Source organism: Eschrichtius robustus, chromosome 2 (genome assembly GCF_028021215.1).
Source record: "Eschrichtius robustus isolate mEscRob2 chromosome 2, mEscRob2.pri, whole genome shotgun sequence".
Lineage (NCBI taxonomy): Eukaryota > Metazoa > Chordata > Mammalia > Artiodactyla > Eschrichtiidae > Eschrichtius > Eschrichtius robustus.
Window position 1 is genome coordinate 169,531,472 of NC_090825.1, and position 14,981 is coordinate 169,546,452.

The 14,981-nt window shown below is 56.6% G+C and overlaps 1 protein-coding gene across 4 annotated transcripts; it reads right to left on the reverse strand.

Annotated features, from left to right (window-relative positions):
- Window positions 1–1,536: 1,536 nt before the first annotated feature.
- HOOK2 (hook microtubule tethering protein 2) lies at window positions 1,537–12,999 on the reverse strand. 4 transcript variants are annotated; one of them, XM_068536844.1, is made up of 22 exons: window positions 12,864–12,999; window positions 12,258–12,343; window positions 12,116–12,188; window positions 11,113–11,163; window positions 10,891–11,023; window positions 10,729–10,796; window positions 10,161–10,223; window positions 9,757–9,837; window positions 9,500–9,660; window positions 9,274–9,414; window positions 7,817–8,018; window positions 7,411–7,521; window positions 6,683–6,770; window positions 6,228–6,297; window positions 5,351–5,488; window positions 5,169–5,256; window positions 4,936–4,970; window positions 2,880–2,962; window positions 2,696–2,796; window positions 2,419–2,529; window positions 2,279–2,353; window positions 1,537–2,190 (listed from the first exon to the last, which is right to left on the reverse strand). In XM_068536844.1, the coding sequence occupies exons 1-22, from the start codon at window positions 12,906–12,908 to the stop codon at window positions 2,041–2,043; spliced, it is 2,154 nt and encodes a 717-aa protein (XP_068392945.1). In that variant the 5' UTR covers window positions 12,909–12,999; the 3' UTR covers window positions 1,537–2,040. The 4 variants fall into 4 exon arrangements, with proteins under 4 accessions (XP_068392945.1, XP_068392944.1, XP_068392943.1 ...); XM_068536843.1 differs by having other exon boundaries at window positions 2,279–2,350; window positions 2,696–2,799; XM_068536842.1 differs by having other exon boundaries at window positions 2,696–2,799.
- Between the last annotated feature and the right edge of the window lie 1,982 nt (window positions 13,000–14,981).

Consider the following 14,981-nt stretch of genomic DNA (forward strand, 5'->3'; position numbering starts at 1 on the left):
ACTGCGTGAGAGTTTTTATCAGTGTGCCCTGCCTTTCTTCTTTCCTCAAAAGGGACATATGAGTGCCCACCTCAATGAGCTGTGAGGGTGAAATGAAATGTGGCTTTAAACTGTTTAGTACATAATAGGTGCTCAATAAACTTTTAGTGTTTTTTTTTTTTTTTTTTAAACTCAACTCCTGCCAGGCATTATGCTAAGTAAGCTTTAAGGAATCCTCCAGATTATTTGATGATGCCCTGCCCACTTCTTCCCAAATTCTCTCTGAAATGGCCCCATTAGTGCCCAGGGCTTTACTCATTCATCAATGTAGGACCCACAGTCCAAGGACCATAGCTTTCTCCTGCCAGCGTTTTTCTTTTTCTTTTCTTCCTTCTTTTTTTTTTTTTTTTTTTTTTTTGGCCGCGCGGCTTGCGGGATCCTAGCTCCCCGACCAGGGATCGAACCCGGGCCCAAGGCAGTGAAAGCACAGAGTCCTAACCACGAGACCTCCAGGGAATTCCCCTGCCAGCCTTGATTTATGCTTCTGCAAGTGACCCCTCTGCCTCAAGCCCCTGCACTCTCAGATACCCCTTCAGTGCTCTAGGTCTTACATCAATCGTATGTAGATGACTCCTGAATTTAGACGTCCAGCCAGGATCCCTCCCCTGACTCTAGACCCAGAGAGCCAACTTCCTGCTTGACATCTGCATGTGGGGATCTCACGGACACCTCGAACATAACATGCCCCCCAAACCAGCTCCCTATCGGCTCCCCACCTGTCCCAACCTCTGTCAGCTTTGTCCTTCCAGATGATTAGGACAAAACCTGGGAGTCACCTTCAACTCCTCTCTTTCTTTCATCCCCTCTCCTTATCAACCCAGTAGCAAATCCCATCAGCTTAGTCTTCAAACTGTATCCAGAATCCAACCATTTCCCATTCCTCCAGGGTCCACACCCTGGCCAGAGCCCTCACTATCACTCAACCACCCACCTGGACTAGTGACCTGGTCTCTCAGCTCTGGCCCTAACACCCCCGCAGTCTGTTCCTCCCACAGGAGCCAAAGGGAGCCTGTGAAAACTTGAATCAGGTCATGTCGCTCCTTTGCTTAGAACGCTCTGTGGCTCCCACTTCACTTACAATGAAAGCTAAAGTACTCCACATACCCCACAAGGCCCTGGACAGTCTCCCTGGTCTTGACTCTCTCCACTCTTCCCCTCACTCACTCCACTCCAGCCACACTGGCCTCCTCACTGTTCCTCTAACCCACCGAGCAAGGTCTCGTCCCAGGGCCTTTACACGTGCTATTCCCTCTGCCTGGATCACTCTTCCTCAGATACCTACATGGTCCCTCCCTCACCTCCTGCAGGTCTCTGCTTAAATTATGTCACCTCCTTGGTGAGGCCTCCTTTCCTGGCCTTTTATTAAAAATCACCACCTCCCAAATCCACTTCCTGCATCCCCATGACTTTTGTCTGCTTTATTTTTCTCTGTAGCACTTCTCACATCAAATATTTTATCTATTTTGTTTATTATCTGTCTCCATTGGAATTGACAGCTTCCCGAGGTAGGGATTTTTGTCTGAAGCTTCTTCAAAACCCACCACACACACATACAGTTACACAGATACAAACATGATTCAAACTTCCTACTGGGTGCTATCGGTCACTCACACTTTAGTAAGAACACAAGCTAGGATTTTCTTAAAAGCAGTGACCTGAGCCCCTGGCCTACCTTCTCTCCCTCGCCTCAGTGCCCAGAGTCCAGCCAAGTCAGATTGAAAGTCTTTATTATCTTTCTTCTCAAATATAAAATCACTCTCTCCCCTGGCAGCTCACTAAAATCAAGAATAAGAATCACATTGCTAAAAAGAATAGGCCCATTCCTGCCTCCCGCCTCATCCTGCACTCTCGTCCCACCTGGGAGAGAAAAGGGCAGAGATTGTGACTTCAAGGCTCTCAAGCAACTGGCTGAGGCATAATGCTGGGCCCCATGTGAGTCAGGGGAATCCAGGGTGGATTAAGCCCTGATTGGCTGGGCAGGTGGCAGGATCCTGAGATCCATCAGTGCTTGTCACTGGGGCGCATGTTCAGGGGTGCTAGGCGTCCCAGGGGTCCGCGGCGAGCGTTGGTGGCCAGCCGCTGCTGTGCCAGGAATGACTGGGCATGGGCAGGTGCCCGCTCTTCCCCGGCTCGCTGCTGCAGAGCCATGCCCTGGAGGGAGGGGCATAGTTGGGGTCAGGTGAGCCCACAGGACCCTCACCCCCACCCGATACTTCAGCCATGGCAACGGTGCACTCACCATATTATACCAGGCACTGATGAGCAGCTTTTCTTCCTGCTCCCGCTGACTTCGACTCTTCTCAAAGTCCATCTGCTAAGGAGGCAATAGTCAAGGACCTGGATATGCTGGGGACAGTGAGAAGGGATACGGACACCCACCTCCAGGTGCCGGATGCGGACGTCCTGCTCCCGGAGCTGTGTCCTCAGGGTGTGGAGGTCCGGAAGAGCCCCCCCAGGTGGCCGCTGCTTGGGTTCCAGGGTCTGTATGACCTAGGGGTTGGGGAAGACACAGCCAGGGTGACCTTGGCCTCACAGGCCGTGGTGTAAAAGTCTGTGACATGATTAGGTATGACAGGTGTGGGGGCAGGAGGCATGAACCAATGGGAGGCAGCAGCCTCGGCAGGAGGCGTGTAGGGCACCCAGCGTCCGTCCTCACCGTGCGCGCCTTGTCCACGTAGCGGCGGTACCGCTCCTCCATGGCCCGCAAGTCCGCGTCCTTCTTCTGCAGGTTGTGCTGCAGCTCCTCGATACGCCGGGCTGCTGGGGGAACAAGGTGGCCCGTCAGCTCTGTGCCAAGCTTGGGGCTCCCTGCACCCAGCCGGCCACCCAGTCCCACTCACTGCTGCTATCGGCAGGGGGCTCTAGCTCCTCGATGTACTCGCGCTTCCGCTGCAGCTCCAGATCTGCCTCATGCAGCTTCTGCCTGCGGGCAGGGGACCGGCAGCAGCAGGCTGAGCTCTGGGCCCATTTCTCCTCTCCCAGTGGTGGCCACAACCTTCCCAGCCAGCCAGAAGTGTCCCTGCAGACCTCTCTGCCTGACCCCAAGCCTGGGGGCTATGTGCGCTGGCCCCACCATCTCCTCAGCCATCAGAGTCCCAACCCTCCACACCCCTCATCAGGTGGCCCCTGGGCCAGCCCTCCCATCTGTCCACTTCTCCCCATTCCACAGCCCACACGCTGGCCCAGGCACCATCATCCCTTTCCAGCCCCCTCTACTCTCAACCCCTCAGGTCCATTCTCTACCCAGCAGCCAGGCATCTTTCTGGAATGCAAATCTCTTATAAAACGAAAGGAAATGTGGGACTTCCCTGGTGGCACAGTGGTTAAGAATCCGCCTGCCATTGCAGGGGACACAGGTTCGAGCCCTGGTCCGGGAAGATCCCACATGCCGCAGAGCAACTAAGACCATGTGCCACAGCTACTGAGCCTGCGCTCTAGAGCCCACGAGCCACAACTACTGAGCCTGTACTCCACAACAAGAGAAGCCACCGCAATGAGAAGTCCACGCACTGCAACAAAGAGTAGCCCCCACTCGCTGCAACTAGAGGAAGCCCGCGTGCAACAACGAAGACTCAACGCAGCCAAAAATAAATTAAAAATTTTTAAAGTTTTTAAAAAAGGAAAGGAAATGCAAGCTAATACTTTACAGTTCTGCCACCTGTGGCAAAACCCCAAAGATTCCTGTAGGTGAGACTATTATCATGTGTTGGACATGGAACATGGTGTAACATCTAATAGTGAACCTCTGGCTATGTCTACTAAAATTACAAAGGCATGTACCCTGGGAGCCACCCATTCCATTTTTGTGTATATTTGCACACAAGCAAAATGATGCATATATAAGGTTTACTTTGTTACATTGCTTGAAACTGCAAATACCTAGAAAGAATGAGTTAAACACATTATGGTATTACAAAAAATGTTATAGGCCAGGCCTTCTGGACCAGAATTCTACAGGAGAATTAAGCCCTAATGCCTCCAGGTATCCATCCTCTGTAAGGAAATAACTTTCTGTGTTCTGGGACGGCATTAGCTTCATTGCATCCTTGGCAGAACTGAGAAAATAGTCACGAAAATAATTTTCTGTAAGGCCTAGTTTCCCTATGGAACCCCAGTTGACAAAGGCTGCTATATTTGAAAAAAAAATAAGAAGGACTCCCTTTATTTATTCCTATGGAGAAATTTCTCCAGTTAACTTGTTAAGTAGGGAAAGCAAAGTGCACATATTACACTACTTTTTGTGTAAATGAGGAATGATAGTAAAAATCTATATTCATACTCATTTGGATCTGCTTTAAAAATTCTGGAAGGATTTCCATAATAAACTAATAGAAATGGGGGTGGAATGGGGCGGAAACTGAGTCAATGAGGGAGGACTGAGAGGTATACCCTTTATTTCTGTATAGCTCGGTATACATTTTGGTTTTTAAACTATAAACGTGATAGCTATTTAAAATAGTTTCTTTCTTTTTTTTTTTTTTTTTTAATAGTTCCTTTTTTGGGAATTCCCTGGCAGTCCAGGGGTTAGGACTCAGAGCTTTCAGCTTTCACTGCTGTGGGCCCGGGTTCGATCCCCGGTAGGGGAACTAAGATACCACAAGCCGCACAGTGTGGCCAAAAATGAAAAAAACAAAAAAACAACTTTCCTTTTTAACAATGCAAAAGTAAAAGGTGACTATTACTTTGTCACACAACCTTGTTGCAATTTCCTCTGTGGCTCCCCATTGTTCCCCCAAAACATTCCATACGCCTTCCCTTAGTCTATGAGGCCCCACCTGAGCTGACCCTTCAGACTCCCTTTCCTCATCAACAACTCCCCGTCGACACCGGCTCCACCCCACACACCTTTGTCCCAGCCTTTCCCCCCACCAAGAGTAGCCCCACTCTGGGACTCACAGATGCTCCTCCAGCTTCCTCTTCAGCAGGGTTGACTGGAGGAGAGAAGAGGCACTGGGTGAGTGAGGGCTCCAGAGGTCCCAACCTCTTCCCAGACTGAGGGTAGGGGGTGCCACCCTGGGCTCAAGGTACTTACAATGGACTTCACGGGGCATCGAGCAGCAGGGGGGAGAGAGAGAAGGGTTATTGGGGGGCACAAAGGAGGGCCAGGCAGGGAGGAGGTGGGCACTCACGTCTTCAGTCTTGCCCCCCTGCTCTTGCAGGGCCTTCTGCAGGTCCTCCACCTGGGCCCGCAGCTCCGACAGCTGCTGCTGGTTCAGCCTGCAGGGGGAGGGGGGCCCACTTAGTGCCTGCGCCCGCCCTCAGCCCCCCTCCAAGCGTGTAAGAGGCCCCCCTCCGCCAGTTGGGTCCTCACCGCTGCTGCATCTCCAGGCCGTGGCGCGCGCGGTTGGCCTCCTCCAGGTGGCGCTGCAGCTCCTCCTGCCGTTCCCGGTCGGCCGCCTCCTGCTGGCACAGGCGCTTGTTCTCCAGCTGAAGCTGCAGGAGCGTCTCCCTGCGGACCGGGAAGGAGTGAGCAGTGCTGGAGATGGGTCACCACTCAGGCCTACCAAGGCTCCAGCAGGGAAACTGGGCAGACGGGGCCAGGAGAGGGATAGAGCCCTGGGGGAAGAGCCCAGCCAGACCCTGCGGTAGGGTTAGAGTACAGGGGACAGCGCCTAGGCGTGGGTGGGCGGAGCGCCGGTGGGGGTGGGGGGCAAAGTGGGAGGAGCCATGAGCTGGGTCTAGGGGTGGCGCCAGGGAAGGGCGGGGCTACAGGAGAGGGTTAGAACACTGATATGCGGCTGCAGGAAAGTAACACACTGAAAAGAGAAAAGCTGGGGTGGGAGTTCTTACGGGCAGCGCACAGGGCAGTGAACCTAGCAGAGAATATACTGAGGACAGGGCTGTATCCTGGGGGCAGAACCCGATGTGGACAGGGCTGTATCCTGGGGGCAGAACCCGATATGGGCAGGGCTGGGGCAAAGGATTTTTGCCTGGGGAGTGGAGACAGATGGGTTGGATCTAATTTGTGCACTGAGGACGGATCCTGAAGAGGTGAGCCACCAATAGGGCTAGAGCCCTGGCCAGGTAAGAGCAGAATTAGGAGTGAGTGGGCCTAGAAGCCCGGCTAGGACTTGGGAACCAAGTTGAGCAGGCCTGGCTAGCGGTAAATACCTGTACTGGGGACGGGGCTGAGGGTGGGCACTGGCAGGCCCCAGTGGGGCCAGAGCTCTTGAGTGACCCCAGGATACCTGAGCTCCGCAGGTAGGATCTCGGCTGCTAAGTTTTCCACAGCCGGTGAGGTGGGATCCAGTGAGGGGTCTGGAGAATGCACGAAAAGTCTTCAGGTGGCTGCACAGGGCCTGTCCCCATCCCTAGGATCCTCTTTCCGAGAAGCATCTTTGGGGGCTCAACTTCGGCCAAAAGCCTGACTTGACCCAAACCCCACCCCTGGCATGACAGGGAGCCATGATCCTTGGCCTGGGTTTGCCTTTGCCCCACCCAGAGCCCCGATAGACAGCCCCTGCTTTCTGTCGGCCCATGTCACCTCTTTCCACTCTAGCCTCCCTCCAGCGTGGCCTAGCTCTGTCCCCAACCTAGACAAGCCCTGGGACACTGCCTTTTCTGCCTGCCCTAACAGCACACCAGGCCAGGTAAGGCTCCAGGCCAGCCATCTCCCAGGCCCTGGGATGGGCCTCCAACTCACCGGCTTGGGTCAGCCCGCGAGGCTGCATCTGGGCGCAGCGAAGCTCCTCATTGGCCTCCCGCAGGGAGTCCCGCTCTGCCAGCAGCCGCTGGAGGGACGGGATGCAACAGGCCACTTGAGGCTGGATCGGTCTCCTAGGGTAGGGGTCCCCAACCCCTGGGCCGCGGACCGGTACCGGTCCGCGGCCTGTTAGGAACCGGGCCGCACAGCAGGAGGTGAGCGATAGGCAAGAAAGCGAAGTTTCGTCTGCCACTCCCTATAGCCCCCCACCCCCAGTCCGTGGAAAAAATGTCTTCCACGAAACCGGTCCCTGGTGCCAAAAAGGTTGGGGACCGCTGCGCTTCCCTGGTGGTGCAGTGGTTAAGAATCCAGGGGACACAGGTTCGAGCCCTGGTCCGGGAAGATCCCACATGCTGCGGAGCAACTAAGCCCATGAGCCACAACTACTGAGCCCACGTGCCACAACTACTGAAGCCTGTGCGCCTAGAGCCCATGCTCCGCAACAAGAAAAGCCACCTCAGTGAGAAGCCCACGCACCGCAACGAAGAGTAGCCCCCCGCTCACCGCAACTAGAGAAAGCCCGCACAGCAATGAAGACCCAAAGCAGCCAAAAATAAATAAATAAATAAGGTTCCCTTAAAAAAAAGAATCTTATAAAGGTTGGGGACTGCTGTCCTAGGGAATGGGCTCTGCAGGGTGGGGCTTGGGCGGAGGGACCTCAGCCTCACCTCCTTCTCCTTTGACACCAACTCATACTTTTCCTCCAGATTGCGGCACTCAAATAGCCATTTCTCGGCCTTCATGGCCTCCTCCTGCCGCTGGCCCTGCAGTTCCTGAACCTAAACAGAGGAGCGGGGAGAGGACAGCAGGGTGGGAAGGAGGGGCAGAGACTGAGTACAAGGTGAAAGGGCGGGGCCAGAGGGACCAGCTGCGGGAACTTGGAGGAGGAGGCTTAAGAGAAGGGGTGGGGCTTACAAGCCTAGGGAGGAGCTGGCTGGCCTAAAGGGCCTCTATATAAAAAATGGGAGCAGACTCGGGGTGGAAGAACTTAGCACCACGCTGAGGGTGAGCTAAAGTCAGCGGCCGGCCAAGAGGAGCCCCCACCCCAGTCCAGGTCCAGGCCCCCGCCCGTACCTGCCGCCGCTGCGCCTCTAGCTGGGCGCGCAGGGAGCCGGCCCGGCGCAGCTCTTCCTCCAGCTGCCGCGTGCGCTCAGCGTGGCCGGCGTTGCGCTCCTCCAGCTGCCGCACCTGCCGCCGCAGCTCCCGCAGCTCGCCCAGGCGGCGCCGGCAGCTGCTCAGCGTGGCCTCCAGCTGCCCTGCGCGCTCTGAGGACTGCCTGGGGGCGGGGGCAAGTGAGAAGAGGAGGCGGGGGTCTGAGGTCAAGGGTTCAGCCTGAATGCCAGACCCTCAGGGCAGGGGAAGGTGTCAGGTCAGCCTTGGGGCATTTGGGTTCAAGGTGATGGGTCATGAGGGTCAGGGGTCAGCGGGGCCTGGTGGTGTTGGGGGAATCATTAGGGAGCATAAAGGGAGCCCTAAACATCAATGGTTAGCCCAGGGTCAAAATCAGAATCTGGGGGACACAAAAATGACTGTGGGGTTACAGGGGGAATGATGGGGCCCAGAGGGTCTGAGGAGCCCCCATGGACACTTTGGGGTCATGATGTAGCTGTGGGCCTAACAAGGGTATTGTGGGTGCAGGGGCCGTGGTGGGGTCATGGGGGATCTTTGAGGCAGAGCACTGTGGGGCTCTTGAAGGTATGGTAGGGGCTCATTAGGCACTTTAACATTACAGGGATGCCATGGGGGTCACAGGGGAGCCCTTTGAGGCAACAGAAGGCACAGTGAGGTTGAGGGGTGGGTGCTATGGGGGCCTACCAAGCACTCTGTGCTTGCAGGAATGCTGTGGAGTCATAAGAAGGTACAGTCATGTGATGGGGGGACAGAGGGGTCACCAGGGGCAAAGTTATTGCATCATGGGGTCCTGGAGGGCACCATGGGATGCTGGGGCATGATGGGACCCAGAATGGTGCAGTGGGGTCTGGGGAGCATTATGACCCCTAGGCTTGCTGGGGTCACAGGGATCCTATAAGGCAGCGGTCCCCAAACTTTCTGGCACCAGGGACCGGTTTCATGGAAGACAATATTTCCACGGACCGGCGAGGGGTAGGGGGATAGTTCAGGCAGTAATGCGAGTGATGGAGAGTGGTGGGGAGCGATGGGGAGCGGCAGATGAAGCTTCGCTCGCTCACCCGCTTCTCTCCTCCTGCCGTGTGGCCCGGTTCCTAACAGGCCGCGGACCAGAACCAGTCCACAGCCCAGGGGTTTGCGACCCCCGCTATAAGTTATGTGGGATACAATGTGGGATAACAGGAGGACACTGTGGGGTCCTGGGGGGCACCATGGATCCAGGGAGTTTGATGTTGTCCAGAGGACATGGTGGATTCCAGGATAGTGCAGTGGGGTTCAGGATGGTATTGTGGAGGCAACAGGGCATTGTGGGTGCCCACTAGGAATTTGGGGGTTACAGAGGTACTATGGCATCAGAGGAGCACTCTGGCAATGGGGGTGTGTGGTGGGGATCTGCCACTCACCGAAGTTCATCCATCTCATCCTTCAGGGCCTGTGCCTCCTGGGCCAGGCTGGTCAGCTCCTGGTTCCGCTGCTGCAGCTCAGCGACCTCCCGCTCCAGCTCGGCACAGCGCACGCGCTCGTCCTCCCTGCCGCTCTCCAGCCTGGGGGATGGGGGAAGCATCACATGAAGGGACTGTGCCTGCCCCAGTCCTCTGGCCTGCTGGCCCTGTCCCCAACTGACCATACCTGAAGTTCTCTTCCTGCAGCTGCTCCAGCTGGGACTGCAGCAGCAGCAGCTTCTTGGCGGTGAGGCCGGTGGCGCCCTCACCCTCGGACCGGCCCACCCGCTCCCTCAGCACCTCATTTTCCTGAACCAGGCTCTGCTTCTCCTCTGACAGGAGTACCAGCTGTGGGCAGGGCACACAGACGAGCCGGAGCTGGGAGGGGGGCTATGCGGGCGGCCCTGCCCTGGGAGCACCTGTGGACCCCCACCTCGGCCCCACCTGCCGCTCCAGGTCCAGACAGCGCTGCCGCAGCTCATCACCCTCGTCAGCCTCCTCACTCAGGAAGTAGTACCTGCGGGACTGATGAGAGGAGTGGAGGGGGGAGGGTGGGGAGAGACAAGAAACTCAGGGATCCAGGGGAGGAAAATGGGGAAACGTAGGATGGGAACTTCAGGGACAGAGAGGAGGGAGCTGAGAAACCCTCAAGATCTAAGAAGAGAGGGCTGGGACCTGAGGGGACTGGAGAAAAGGCAATTCAGGAACCCTGGGGACCTGGCAAGGGAAGAGGATAGGACCCTGGAGGATGGGAGTGGTTTACAGGCTTAAGGTCAAGCCCTTGCTCCTTAGGTAGCCCTGAAAATCAGTAATGGGGTTGGACCTTTAACAAGGTCCCCACCCCTTACCTGGCTATCAAAGTTCCCATATGTTTCCGGTGACAGGGAGTCAGAGGTGTCTTTGGTCATGAGCTGGAGGGAGGGGGGTGCAGTGGGAGGACATTGAGATGAGCTGGGCCCTCTGAGGGCAGCCTCCAAGGCTTCTACAATCCAGCCTAAGAACTACTCCATCCTCCTGTCCCCAAAGCCAGTCCTTCCCAATAACCCCAGCCCAGAGGCTGCCCTATGTGTCCAGCACGCAGGGAGTCCTGGTCCTTCCCCACTCCCCGGCCACCTGGCCACACTGCGCGGCTTGTGGGATCCTAGTTCTCCAACCAGGAATTGAACCCGGGCCACAGCAGTGAAAGCGCTGAGTCCTAACCACTGGACCACCAGGGAGTTCTGAGGCCTGGACCTTTTAGTGTGCTAGGTTGTGACTTAGAGCTGGGGGGGCGCTGGCAGACACATGGGACAGGGAAATCTGGCCAGCTGAGTTCCAGACAGAGCCCAGAGCTTACCAGGGCAGAGCCTGTGCCCAGCTGCCTTGGAGATGTCCCCTCCCCTGAAGCTCCTCGCTACAGTGGGCATCCCCACCTACCTCCTGGATGGCTTCCATCACCACATGCTGAACTGATTCCTCTAGCGTCATGATTCTCTGGATGTGCTCTGGGGGTCAAGGTGGGGGAGACTGAGATGGGGGGTGGAAGGGCAAGAAGTGTTTCCTAAGGTCTTCCCCTAGGGACCCCCTAACCTCCCATACCCTGCTTCTTCTCGCAACTGATAGCACAGCCCAGCACCAGCTGAAGCAGCTTGCCAAGCTCTTCTGGGTCTGAGAACTCGCCAATGAGGCTCACATCTGGAAGGTGCTGCTCCAAAATGGGATGCCCCAGGACCTGAGGATGGGAGGAGGAAGGGGTATCAGGGGCTCACGGATCCCCCCTCCTCCCAGCCCAATCCCCTAAATCCCTTTACAGTTACTCACATCCTGGGAGTACTCCACCAGGCTCTGTAAGATTGTCTTCAGATTGTTGACCTGGGGAGGGGCAAGGAGTTGTGTCCAGGGTCCCAAATCCCCCCAGCAGGGGCCAGGCAGCCCCCACCCTGAATCTGTCTAGCCCATTCTTTTTTTCTCTGTCTCGCCTCCCAATCCCTGGTCATCTCATCCTGTTTAGCCCCATTCTCTGTCTGTATGTCCCCTCTCCTAGGAGTGACCTGTCTGGCTGCCTGCCCTTCTTACCCATCTGCCCATCTTGTTCACGTGTCCCCAGAATCCAGTCACTTCTCACCACCTGCCCCACTACACTTGGACCCTCGCCATCATCATCTCTCACCTGAATTATTGCACCAGCTTCCACTCTTGCTGCCTACCCCTCCATTTCTCTACAAGCATCCAGAGGGAGCTTTTTAAAGCCCAAGCCAGGTTTGTGTCTTTCCTCTACTAAAATCCTTCCTTGACTTTACACAGCGCTTAAAATAGAATCTATCTTCCCTGCTCCAGCCTGCCAGGCCCTTGATGATCTCATCTACCATTCCTGCCCCCTTGCTTTCTGTTCTGACCCCCCTGCCATTCCTCGATCACACCAAGCTTATTTCCAACTCAGGGCCTTTGCATTTGCTGCTCCCTGTGTCTGGAATACCATTCCTCCAAATCTTACATGGAGATCAGCCCATCTGGAGTAACCACCCACCCACTCTCAGTTGCTCTCTCTCATGGCCCAGCTTTTATTGTCTTCATAGAACTAATTGCCATTGGAAGTCAATGTTAATGCTTGTGTATGCAGGTTTTTGTCTGTGTTATTCCTTGCTGCACACCCAGGCCTGATTAATAGAAGAATGAAGGAACAAATACATAGTTGGCTGGTCACCATACATCTGTCCCTCTTCCTGTCCAGATCTGTTTGTCCATCACCCAGGACATGTCTAACTGACCCTTCCCTGATCAACTCTTCACCAGTCTGTCCCCCATTCATGAGTCCACCTGTCACCTTCAACCTCCGGTTGGGACCTGGGTCGTCTGAGATGCCCTGGAGCCATGCCTCGTTGAACCAGGAAGGGTCTCTGGGGGTGAGAAGGTGGGATGAGCTGCTGGGGGACCCTTTTGGGACCCTCCCCCTCAGCCCCACTCACATCTGGTTCAGCACATAGGCTACTGCGAGGCCACTGCTCAGTTCCTGGGGGCTGGTACAGGGGGGCGGTACATGGAACGTCTGCAACTGGTGGGGGAGAGGAAAGTGCAAAAGGCATTGTCAGGGCCTGGGACCACGGAACGACACCCCTTTTACAGACTTTTCCGGTCAGCAGGACCCTCACATGCTGGGTGGGGGCTGGCCTGTTGCTCCAGCAAGCCAGCTCCGTGGGGGAGTGGCTTCTGCTCACCTGGACGGACCGGAGGGGGCGTGGCCTCATTATACCTCTGCCCAACAAACCCCGCGCGACCAGGCGCGGGCAGACCACGAGTCACTTGGTCCTCACAGGCACCACGTGACCAGGCCAGCTCACCTGTGCCCTCGCCCCACATGACCCAGCCACGAAGGGGCGTGGCCTCACCTGCTCTTTACACGCAAACCTGCCACTTGACGGGTCAGGTGCTCAGGCCAGAGTGCAACGGCCTGGCAGGCCGACGACCCCTTCCTCCTCCCTGCCCCAGAACGGAAGGGTGCACAGAGCCAAGGTCGGGGCTACCGGGCGAGAAGAGAGGGCGTACACCTGTCCCTGGCCCCGCCCCCGACCTACCCAGGTGAGCAGAGACCCGCATAGCTCGGCCTTGTCCACGCTCATGGCTCCCGACTGGATTCGACCCCGGCCGCGGAGCCCTGCCACCGCAGCGGCGTCCAGATCCGCCACCAGCGAGCGCCCGCAGCCCCGACCTCCCGCTCGGCCTAGAGCGCCGCCCCGCCCCCTAAGCGCAGGCCCCGCCCTGGACACGTGATCTCCTCCCGGCACCAGCTCCGGGCTTCAGACCCGCCATCTTAGATAGGGGAAGCATTTGGGCGCTGGCCCTGCCGCTAGGGGTCAGTCTGGGCCAGCCTTGCGCATCCCAAGGGTGGCTTCGCCTCCCCTCCTCCCCGAGCTCTTTTTGGGGTAGCGGAGACTTCACCGTCATTCCTCTTCATCAGAGGCGGAGCTGCCCCACCCTGTTGTACAGGCGCATTCGCGTTCCTTCCCTTCGGCTGAAAGAAATTCTGCTGTCTAGCCACATTATGATCAGAGCCTTTGCGCGGGAGAGGGGCAGGTCATAATATATTCTATGGACTTGGAGGGGGAACACTAAAGGGTTCTTCCCGGTGTAGGTGACTTGATAGTCTTGCCCAGGGGTAGACAAGGGGATTCGGGTCCTAAGTCGACGGCAGGATGGGTCAGTCAGACCCATGTCCTGGGTAATGGACAGACTTATTTGCCTATCCTGGATCCGTCCTCCACTGAGCTTTCCCTGCCCTTTCCCTTCCCTGAGCCCCGCGCCGGGGCCCTCCTCCCTCAGAACGCAGGACGGGGCCGCCCTGGTCGCCACGGCCCACCGGGGGCGCCCAGACCGCAGGAAGGCGGCCTACGGGGAAAAGGATGGGCCCACTCTGAGACCCCGTCTGGGCAGTGAAGGGGGCTTAAAGGAAAGTGCTGACAATACTAGTTAACAATAAAATTGCAGTCACCATTTATGGGGTGCCTACAAAATGCAGTCTCTGCGCTAAGCGATTTAAATATACAGATGGTTGAAATCTCCACGACTCTAGGTGGCAAGTGCTCTTTAAACTCCCGGTTCGCAGGCGAGGAAACAGAGGTTCTGGGTGGATCCGGCTTTAAGGGAGGGGTAAAGCACCGGACCTCTGACGCCTGAGTTCCCCCGGCAGTCCCTCCCCTGCGGAGCGGGCGAGGTAATGAGCAGTAATTAGAGGTTATTAGCTGTACCCAGAGAGAGGGGCGGACTCTGCTTTGGGGGTGGGTCTAGGTCTGAGAGGCGGGGAGCTGCTCCCTCCAACCCAGAGTGTGGCTTCGGCGACCCTGCCCCCGAGCGTGTTGAGCAGGATGACTACAGCTCCCCCCTCCCCCCCGCACTCCCCCCCTCCCCGCAGCATCGCAGGAACACAATCACTCTAGCACCAGACTCCAGGTTACAGCCCACTCAGACGCACAACTGCACGCACGCAGGGGCCTTGGAGGCTCGTCTACACACCCACATCCCCTTCCCGAGTTGTTTTCAGCCTCCATCCCCTGGGAGCAGAGTGGAGTGGGGAGAGTAGGGAGGAAGGGGACAAGGGCCAGCAGTGCCGGCTTCCGGACAGGGCTGCCTTACGGCGGCGGGCGTGAGAACAGCCGCCGCTGATTCCCTTATCCCGCACCCACTAAGGAGAGGGTGCTGCCAGTAAGGGGAAGCGGGGCCCCCCTGCCACCAGGCAAAAGTGGAAGGTGAGCCAGAACTATGGCTCTATGGAACCATATGGAACTATGGAACTATGCCAAATATTTGGGAGTGGGGTCCCCAGTACTTGCAAAACCCGCAGGGATCTTGATGTTTAGGAGGAATCTAAATATCCGGAGCATGGACTTGAATTGTTCTAACGTTGCCATGATATTATAGGCGTTATAGATGTTCAGGGACCCAAAAGTCCCCAGATTTAAAGGAAGGTCTGGGTGCCCTCACTTTGGGGGAGGAGTCACAACCCTCCATTTGGGGCGGCAAGGAATCTCATGTTTGGGGGGAAAGGGAGCTCCCTACGTTGGCAGGGAAGAGCAGCAATCCCTGTTATGTGACGCAGGGAACCCCACTTTTGGGGGCATCAGTGTGCCTTCAATCCAAAGAGAGGGGTCACAAACCCTCATTTTGAAGCAGGGATCCTTTATTTGGGGGAAGGAGTC